Genomic DNA, 10276 nt, shown 5'->3' with positions numbered 1-10276 from the left:
CCAGAATCACCGCTCACTTCCACTCATTTCCCACCTGTGGAACGAACTTGCACATTTTCTTCAATCTCATTCTTCCTTCCAGGTCTTCAAGACAGCCGTTCACAACCATCTCAGATTGTCCCCAATCCAAAACCATGATCTTTTCTACCCTCGTCAACCCGCACCCACCCCAATCCCTCCTCCTTCCAAATTTCCTGTTTTCCCTTCTGAGAGTTTCCTTCTGCACCCCATTCCGCCCCACACCCATTGTTTGTCCGAGTTTGCCTCCATCTTGGCTTTCAACTCTGCTGTTGGAATAATGCTGTTGGAATGGATGTAATGGAATGCTGTTGGAATTCAACTCTGTTGTTGCCCCCCCCTTCCCTCTTGATGGTGTTCCTTTTGAAAGATTGCATCCTGATGCATTCAGTGTACGAGCTCTTCCATGAGCCTCGATTAGGAATTTAAAAAAAGAAAGAGGGAGCCATATTGGAACCCAGTACTTTGTAGTTTGGATTATAAGATTGATCAGTTTAAGAACCAGTCACTTTTACCAACATAATCTAAAATCAGAGTTGGCCCTCTTGTGCTAACCCAAAAATAACACTCAATTTATATAAATTGAAGGCTCAATATTACATCACAGGCAATTTTTCAAAGCTCTTCACTGGTAATGAGTAAAGTAAACTCCTCTCCCGATCAATTATCGATTTTATTCCCACTAATAAAGGGTGTTCGTGAACAATTGTAGACTGTATATAGCCCCTCCAATCGTTCACTGTGTTGCGATGATCTGGATGAACATCCTGACAATTCGACAATTTGAAATGAAAATGCAACGGCACAACACGGTCGATGTGAATCTGTGTTGTGGAGATGAAACACAGAAGTTGCTTTGATGGAGTGTTATTGTATTGGACAAATGAAATGGAGTTTGACTGCATAACTGGTGAGGCAATGTTTAGAACACTGGAAAAGGGAGTGTCGCTCGAATACTAGGGAGGGGGTGCCACTCGACGACTTGAGAAAGGGGGGGCGCTCGACGACTGGAGGAAGGGTATCTGCATGACTGAAAAAGGAAGTGTCAACACTATTGGGGAGGGATTGTTATTCCAAACTACTTGCTACTCCACTTGTGGTGAGGGATTGTTATTGCTCTACTTGGGAGGGAATATCACTCAATGACTGGGGGAAGGGAGTGCCACTCCACTACTGGAGGAAAGGAGGGCAACTCACACCTGGAGGAGTGGAGTGCTACTCCATGGCTGGAGGAAAAGGGCACCAGTCCATGGCTGGAGGAAGGGAGCGCTGCACCAAGACTGGATAAAGGAGCATCGCTCCATGATGGGTGGAGTGAGAGTCACTCCACGATCAGAGGGGTAAGCATCGTTCCACGATTGGAGGGGGCAGCGTCACTCCACGAGGGGAGGGGGGAGCGTCCCTCCATGACTGGAAAGTGTTATTTCACTAATGCATGCAACTCCAAGGCTGAAAGAGGCAGTTATTCTATTACTTGGGAGGGTTACTCCACAACTGCAGTGTTATTCCATGTCTGGAAGAGGCAGCCTCGCTCCACGACCGGAAGAGGCAGCCTCGCTCCACGACCAGAAGAGGCAACCTCGCTCCACGACCGGAAGAGGCAGCCTCGCTCCACGACCGGAAGAGGCAGTCTCGCTCCACGACCGGAAGAGGCAGCCTCGCTCCACGACCGGAAGAGGCAGCCTCGCTCCACGACCGGAAGAGGCAGCCTCGCTCCATGACCGGAAGAGGCAGCCTCGCTCCATGACTGGAAGAGGCAGCCTCGCTCCACGACCGGAAGAGGCAGCCTCGCTCCACGACCGGAAGAGGCAGCCTCGATCCATGACCGGAAGAGGCAGCCTCGATCCATGACCGGAAGAGGCAGCCTCGATCCATGACCGGAAGAGGAAGCGTCACTCCACGAGGGGAGGGGGGAGCGTCCCTCCATGACTGGAAAGTGTTATTTCACTAATGCATGCAACTTCAAGGCTGAAAGAGGCAGTTATTCTATTACTTGGGAGGGTTACTCCACAACCGCAGTGTTATTCCATGTCTGGAAGAAGCAGCCTCGCTCCATGATCGGAAGAGGCAGCCTCGATCCACGACCGGAAGAGGCAGCGTCACTCCACGAACGGAAGAGGCAATGTCATTCCACGGCCGGAATAGGCAGTGTCGTCGCACGGCCGGAAGAGGCAGTGTCGTCGCACGGCCAGAAAAGGCAGTGTTGTTACAAGATCGGAAGAGGCAGTGTTGTTACAAGATCGGAAGAGGCAGTGTTGCTCCACGACTGGAAGAGGCAGTGTTGTTCCACGACTGGAAGAGGCAGTGTTGCTCCACGACTGGAAGAGGCAGTGTTGTTCCACGACTGGAAGAGGCAGTGTTGTTCCACGACTGGAAGAGGCAGTGTTGTTTCATGACTGGGGAGTGTTATTCCAATACGAGGGAATGTTACTGCACCACTGTATGGTACTCCATGACTGGAAGAGGCAGTTAATCCCCCACTGGGGATGGATTGTTTCTCCACAACTGGAAGACGTAGTGTTCCTCCACTGTTATCGAGGGATTGTTATTTGATGACTGTGGGGGGAATGGTACTCCATGACTGCAAGAGAGGATGTTACTGCATGATTGTACAAATTCTTTAATCTCTCATAATTATGCAAGTTGTCGTATCTTATTATAATCACACAATTGAATATATCCATCATTAAGATGCTTTAAATGATTGGCATGATGAAACAGAGCAGGCAGTGGCCAGTGGTGAACAGCAGACTGAGCGTGGCTAGCTCTCTCATGTGCTCATGAAAAGAGAAAGTGAAAAAGCAAGTTAAAACTACTTAGGGTGTTAGTTTGCCATTGCCGATTTAACAGCTCGGAGAGACATTCGTTTGCTGCACCTGAATGAAGACATAAAACAGGGTGGAGTGGTGATGGTGCTGGAATCGGTATGAGGGAGTGGACGTGGTGAGAGGTCTTCAGAATGGGTCGCAATGGTTGGAGGAACGTGGTGGTGGTTGCAAGTAGAGGCGATTACAGCACGTGAGGGTGACTGGTTTATGGATGGAAGTAATATTGAGAAAGTAGTAGTGGAGAGGAGGATGTGCGCACAGCAAAAGGTTAGTGCCCCGTAGATAGGAGGGTAAGCGGTGGGGGGCAGAGGGGTAGGTGTAGGAGGAGGAGAAAGCAGCATTAAGGGGTGGAACTAGGGGGGGGATGTACGGGGGGATTGTTACTCGCCACTTGACAAGCGGACCGCCGTGAGGCTGTTGTCGTGACGACCCAGAAGAAAGGAGACCTTAGCAGAGCTGTGCGCTCCATGGTCCGGGGACTCTACACTGAAAGGGTCTCGGCCAGAGATCGAATGAAAGGTCTCGCATGTCCTAGTACGGAAATCGGCGATCGCAGCAGTTAGGGTACAGAACATCGCTAAATGACCCTCTGCTGCGTCAGACTCCTCCAGCTATTCTCCCTTCTTGGGATAGCAGGCAGGACGTCCCGCTTTAAGGCATGGCCTCGCTGCATATGAAATGGCTACTGCTGCTCTTATCGCTTTCCTGGGGGGAACAGCACCGTCGGTGGGCGCAGCACAATTCCGTCGGCATTCAGGACCACCCTCATTCCAAATTCATCCAATTGCAAGAGAACTCGCGAGGTCCATGGTCACTGTCCTCCACGACCGGGCTTCCTTGGACTGTTAAAAAGACTCAACCTCAGAATTCTGCTGAACTTCCTTTAAACGCGTCCTGGCGCTGCGAGATCCCAATTACAGGTAAGGCGGCCCATGGGTCTCGGGTGTGATACCCACTTTTGTTCAGTACTTTGTGCCCACAGTTTTGCCAGGGTATTTGCATCACAGAGTTGTACTATGGCAGCTCCTTGTCCTCACGAGGTTGAAGGAACTTCTAACGAATGCCTTTCACTCGCATTTCACTTTGGGTTCTGTTCGTGCTGTTCGTCGTGTCACCGATGAAGTTCATTCAATGTTTAACTCTCATGAGGCTCATCAACACACTGTTCATCGTTCCGTGTGAACACATAGCTTGCTTTGCTCCAATTGCGTGTTCCCCGTGTGTGGAACAAAACATGTGCTTTCTGTCACTTCCCTTCGAGCTTTCCTTTAATAAGTACTGAATGCCTCGTGTGCTTCCTGTGCGTTCACCATGCCACTACCCTGGGTCCCCTGTGGATGTATATAGGCGACCGTGCACTCTCTATGCGTTCCCGATGTGCTCACTCTTGATGCACAACCAGCGTGGTTATACTGAATACAACTTGCACCCTCTGTGCATTCCCCATGTGCTCCACCTGGATGCAGCACAGACTCTCAGTGTTCACTCTCCTTACACCACACACGCTCCTTACACCACACACGCTCCTTACACCACACATGCTCCTTACACCACACACGCTCCTTACACATATATTCACTCTCGATACACCATGCACTCTCCGCATTCACTCTCAATACACCACACACTCTTTGTGCATTCCTCATGTTTTAGTACTCACAAATACACAGTGTGCTTACTGTGCATTTCCAGTGTGTTCAGACTCACAAATGAACCACATGCTCTCCATGAATGTGGCGGGTCTTGCAATTGAATACATGGTACACGGTGCATTTTCTGGCATTCCCAAAATTACATTTCTCATGTGCAAATTTAAAACTTTACCAATACTGTGGTGTCTCAATAGTATGATATATATTTATATTTTTAACAATACCACTGGAGTGTATATATAGAAATATATATATATATATATATATATATATATATATATATATATATATATATATACATACATATACACAAATATATATACACATCCCTGCAGACATATACATGCACATGTACATCCTTACATATATATATATATATATATATATATATATATATATATATATATATATATATATACACACACACACACACACACATCTTCTTCTTCTTCTTCCGGCTGCTCCCGTTATGGGTCGCCACAGCGGATCATTGATCCGCGTAATGATTTGGCATACATTTTACGCCGGATGCCCTTCCTGACGCAACCCTGGTCGCCTCTTACGACACACGGCTATGGTACACCTATTCTAACCAGGGCATACACTGGGCCCAGAAGACTGGTACTCATTTCGCCGACCTCGGAAGGATGACAGGCTGAGTCAACCCCGTGGTGTATTAATTCAAGCGGCCAACGGGGATTAAACTCAGGACCTTTTGGATCCCAAGCCACTACCCGAACCACTACGCCAACACCAGGTCACATATATACATATATATATATATATATATATATATATATATATATATATATATATATATATATATATATATATATATATAGCAGAGATGCCAACTTTTGGAAATCAGAATTAGGGAGGATTTTCAACTGACACCAAATAATGTGCGCAAAGCGCACATCTCGAGCGCGGAGTGCTCGACCCTTGCGGCGGGGGGCAGGGCCCGCCTGCGGGCCCTGGAAGCTCTGGGGTTCTAGACGCTCTCTCGTGCCCTCTGAGCCCTATTTTGGAGCATTTAACATGTTAAGAATTCCCACTTTTTGAACAAAAAAAGGGGAAAATTGTGCACTTTTTAATGTTACATGTATGTTAATATTAGTAAGTTAGGGGACAATCAAAGATTAACAAAAAGCACAAAAGAAGCAATATTTTTCTTACCTTACTGGCTGGTACTACTGCTGCTTGCTTTTTCCATGGCAGCTTTGCTGAGGACAGCTGTGTGGCTCTTTTAGCCCTTCTGATTATGTCTTTGCTGTATTCTCTCTGGTAGCAAGGGGTGCTATGAGCTAGTTTTTCAATTAAGAGAGCTTCCAGGGTTTTGACACTCAAATTGGGACGAAATTCAGAATGATTCTTCCGTACAAGACTGAGTGCCCGCTCACATGATGCGTTCGAATGAGCAATGACCAAGATTCCCTTCATCACTTTGCTCAAATTAGGATACTTCTGGCACCAGTGCAGGGATCTGTGAGCTGTGAAATCCGATGCCACTGCTCATCCACTCTCACTGTCTCAGTAGCAATTGTAGCTATGGAGGCGTCTGCCTGGTAGTGAGCGAATTCACTCTCAAGACTGTCTATGTCACTATCACCGCCACTAAACAGACAGGGGAATTTCTTGATGAAAAACTCCACACAGTCAAACCCCACTTCTTGGTGTAGCTTAACATCCAGCACCTGAGCATGCTTGGCTAATTCATCATCTAGCGGCCAGGTTTTGAAGATATAATTGCAGGCTTTCACATAATATGAGCGAACTGCACTGAAGAAACCTTGGATGTCTGACTCACTCAGAGTGAAGGTGGATTTCTTGAGACTCCTTTGTTCCCTTATATACAGTTTGGCATCGTTCCCAATCATGAGGTCCTCATCATTCTTCTGATGATTTCTGTCAGAGAAGGGTACATTTACCAGAGCAACCGATGACACCGATGGTTTCAAAAACCGTACGAAGATATCTTTCAGAAGACCATTCAATTCTCCGTGCAGGAGATGAATACAGGGTTCGTCTCTTTGGAGCAGAAGATTCCCCTTCTCAAAAAGCTTGTTAGCATATCGAAGGAAGAAACAATAGAGTTTTGTTTGTGGAGACAAGAACATCCTGTTGACACGTTTTTCTCTAGATTCCTGCACAGTGTTTGAGGAAGATGCGCTTTTAGTTGTAGAACTCGTAGTACACTTAGCCGCAGGGCGATCACACTTGCGTTTACTGCCAGCAGAAGAGGTCAGACTCGTAGTACCAGATCCAATTTTACGTTTGAGGAGAGAGCTTGAGGTAGGTGCAGCCAAGGAAGAAGACCTCTGATTCGAAGGTTTTGCTGAGCTTCTATCAAGTGATTTGGCAAAAGCAGAACTTAACTTGGGTCCTTCTTTGCCTGTAGATGGGACTATCACAGTCTTTCTCGACTCTGAAGGGATCTGCTTTGTAGATGAACGTGATGAAGGGCCGGTGATGCTACCTGCTCTCAGCATTGGTTTTGGTGCTGTCCCTGCTGTCTTCTTCGCAGCAGATACTGCAGTGGCAGTGGTGAATGCTGCTCCACTAGTGCTTGATCCTGCAGTGCCAGTACTGGCAGTAGATACAGTGCCGTCCTTCTTGCTCGTTGTTAGAGTCTTGGCTACAGTTGGTTGCATTTTTCTTCGTACTTCTTCTTTGAAGAAGAGGCGAAGTGGCTCCCACTGTTCAATCAGCCTGTCTAGGCACTGACCAAGGGACAGCCACCTTGTTGCGACATGCTTCAGAATCTTGTGTGTCGGGGCATCACAGAGTTCTTGCAGTGCTTTCACTCCTTTGACGCGTTTACTACTTTTGTCCAAGTAGTAGTAAATATCGATGAGAAAGTCATCTAATTCAATGGGTAAGGCCTGAGCCGCCTTCTTGGCCGTATTGTGCATCATATGGCAAGGGCATCCCATGATGTAGCACTCTGGATTTTGTTTGTGGATATAAGCAGCGACTCCTTTGTGCTTGCCCACCATGACAGAGGCATTATCAGCACAAAAGGAAACACAATTTCCCCACGGAATTTTCCTGTCACTGAACTCATGATCAAGCAGTTTGAAAATGTTTTCTCCAGTGGAATCTTGTTTGCACGCAGGCAAACTTAGCAAACCTTGCTTCACAATCCCAGCACTGTTGTCATGGTACGAAATCAGGACAGGATATAGCTGGGCCTCACCACTGTCATTGCTACCGTCCTGGAGCTAGGCTAAATGGAGCGAGTCTAGCAATATCGGCAATAGATGAAGCAGTAACATTTGACAACTCACCAATTACACTGGTCAACAACAAATTTGTTGTCTGCATTTTTTAAGCTGATTTAGGACGAATCTGATGCGCTGAATCCAAAACTCACATTAGTTTTGTTCAATCAGGTCAAGTTTTTGAGATATGGCCACATGTCGTTTTTTACATTTTTGTTCACATGTACGCATGTGTGGAGCATTTTAGAAGAAGTTGGTGGGGGTAAAATATCATGTCAAATAATTGTTTTAATTGGAAATAATATGACAAGAAGTATTCAGGTACGATAGTTCTGGGTGATTATGTCGAAAAGGGATCAGTTTGAAGTCATAAAACCTCAAAATCTTCCAAAAATTGGTGAGGCAAAGCATAAAGTTCGTGGATCAAAACTAAAGTTAATGGGGCAGATTTTGTAATAATGTGATACAAAAAAGTTGTATTTCTTGAAATAACGAACTCTGAAGAATGTACAATACCTACATGCGCCAATTTATGACATGCGCTTCTGCTCAAGCTTGGAGTGCCACAGTACGAACCCAAAGATTGGAGACTGTTCATTGACAGCAGCAAGCGATCACTGAAATGTGTTCTGCTACACAACGGCAACCATTTTGCCTCTGTACCCATCGCTCACTCGACTACACTGAAGGAGAAGTATGAAGCGGTGAAGTACGTGCTGGAGAAAATTGGTTATGATCAGCTTAAGTGGTTTATTTGTGTTGACCTGAAGATGGTGAACTTTTTGTTGGGACAACAGTCTGGCTTCACCAAGTACCCATGTTTTCTGTGCATGTGGGATAGTAGGGACCGTGCTCAGCATTACACGAAGAAGGACTGGCCTGTGTGGGAGGAATTGGTGCCATGCAAAGAAAGGAACGTCATCAACGACCCTCTGGCGCCGAGAGACAGAATACTCTTCCCACCGCTGCACATCAAGCTCGGCTTAATCAAGCAGTTCACCAAGGCTCTGGACAAAGATGGTGACTGCTTCACTTACTTGTGCCAGGCTTTTCCAGGATTGACCATGGAGAAGTTGAAAGCTGGCATCTTTGATGGTTCTCAGATCCGTCAGCTCATCAGAGATCCAGAGTTCAAAAACTCAATGAACGAAGTGGAACTGGAAGCGTGGAAGACATTTGTTTTGGTAGTGAAGAACTTTCTTGGCAACAATAAGGCCAGAAACTACGCAGAACTTGTCAACAACATGCTGACTGCTTTCAGAAACCTGGGGTGCAACATGAGCATCAAGATGCACTACCTATTTTCACATATGAACCGGTTTCCTGAGAACCTGGGTTCAATGAGTGACGAGCAGGGGGAGAGATTCCATCAGGACATGAAGGAGATGGAGACCAGGTATCAGGGTCGCTGGGACGCAGTCATGATGCCTGACTACTGTTGGAATCTGAAGAGAGACCTCCCTGCCGCTGAACATTCCAGGAGTTCGAAGAAACGGAAGTTCAAGCCCTGAAGTTTGAACAGTGGTGACGCAACATGCAATTTACTTGTACTTACCTTTATCAATGCCCACCATTCAGATGACAGTAATCGATGTTTCTATCATGTAATCAATAAATGTTGTTGGCAAAACATTTTTTTTCTTAAAAACATGTTTAGGATGATATGTGTTGACAAAAATCAGCTGATAATGCCACAAAAATGTAATTGATTTTGTCACAAGATCTGATTTTTTCAAATAAACTTAGCACAAAAACCTGACCTGATGGAGAGAAACGGATGCCATTTCCTGATTCAGCAGTGCCAGAATACCCTAATTCACTTGTAGAAATCTAGACAACATTCATAAAGTAAAAATTGTTGACCAGTGTTCTTTTTTTCTTTTCTTGTTCTTGTTTTTTTTTTTTTTTTTTTTTTTCTTGCTTTTTGTTCTTGTTTTTTTTTTTTTTTTTTTTTTTTGTTCTTGCACATCTTGCACATCTTGCAAGTTTTTGTTCTTGCACATCCATACTTTGAAGCAACTTTTGAATCTGGAAACATCTTTTGAAATAGAGGTCCAGCATGATCTGAGACTGATATGGGCAAGTTATGTTCCACAATAAATCCACTAAAGAGAAGTTCCGCTCGGGTAACATCCTCTTCCTCGCTTGTCCCTTGTTTGGTGAAATAATTCAGAAGTGTACCGGTACTCGTGCTCGAAGATCTCTCCTTTGCAATGTCTGTGTGCCGTTTGTTTCCAACGTGCTTCCGAATATCATCGCGACCTCCGTGCTCAACTGAAATATCAACGCTGCATACTGTACAATACGCATGATGAATTCCTCTTTCAGACTTTCGAATACACGGGTATTGGAGACTGTATTCGGTCTTGTACTTCTGAGACCATTTCTTGGTCTTCGTAAGCTTCTTTTCTGCCATTCCGTAATCAACATCGAGGGTTTGAAGCATCGGTAACTTCGAAGTCGATGTTCCACAGCTGCAGCGCGACTCGTAGAACTCTAGCGGCTGTTAAATTAAACACCGCACGGTGGTCGCGACCGCCGGGCTGGTACGGGGCCC

At 45.9% G+C, this 10276-nt stretch overlaps 1 protein-coding gene across 3 annotated transcripts in view; it reads left to right on the top strand.

The window, feature by feature from the left end:
• Positions 1 to 3250: 3250 nt before the first annotated feature.
• The window catches only part of LOC147022565 (leukocyte tyrosine kinase receptor-like), a 475774-nt gene continuing 468748 nt past the window's right edge, over positions 3251 to 10276 (top strand). For all 3 annotated transcript variants that reach the window (XM_085887264.1, XM_085887262.1, XM_085887266.1), the window contains exon 1: positions 3251 to 3766. In XM_085887264.1, the coding sequence (XP_085743390.1) occupies positions 3505 to 3766 (262 nt within the window). In that variant the 5' untranslated portion in view covers positions 3251 to 3504. The remainder of the gene's footprint in view (positions 3767 to 10276) is intronic.

The sequence above is a fragment of the Eptatretus burgeri genome, chromosome 7 (genome assembly GCF_056783735.1).
Source record: "Eptatretus burgeri isolate ZD-2024b chromosome 7, Ebu_testis_v1, whole genome shotgun sequence".
Lineage (NCBI taxonomy): Eukaryota > Metazoa > Chordata > Myxini > Myxiniformes > Myxinidae > Eptatretus > Eptatretus burgeri.
Note: the sequence above shows the minus strand (reverse complement) of the source record. Positions and strands in the feature narration are given on the sequence as shown.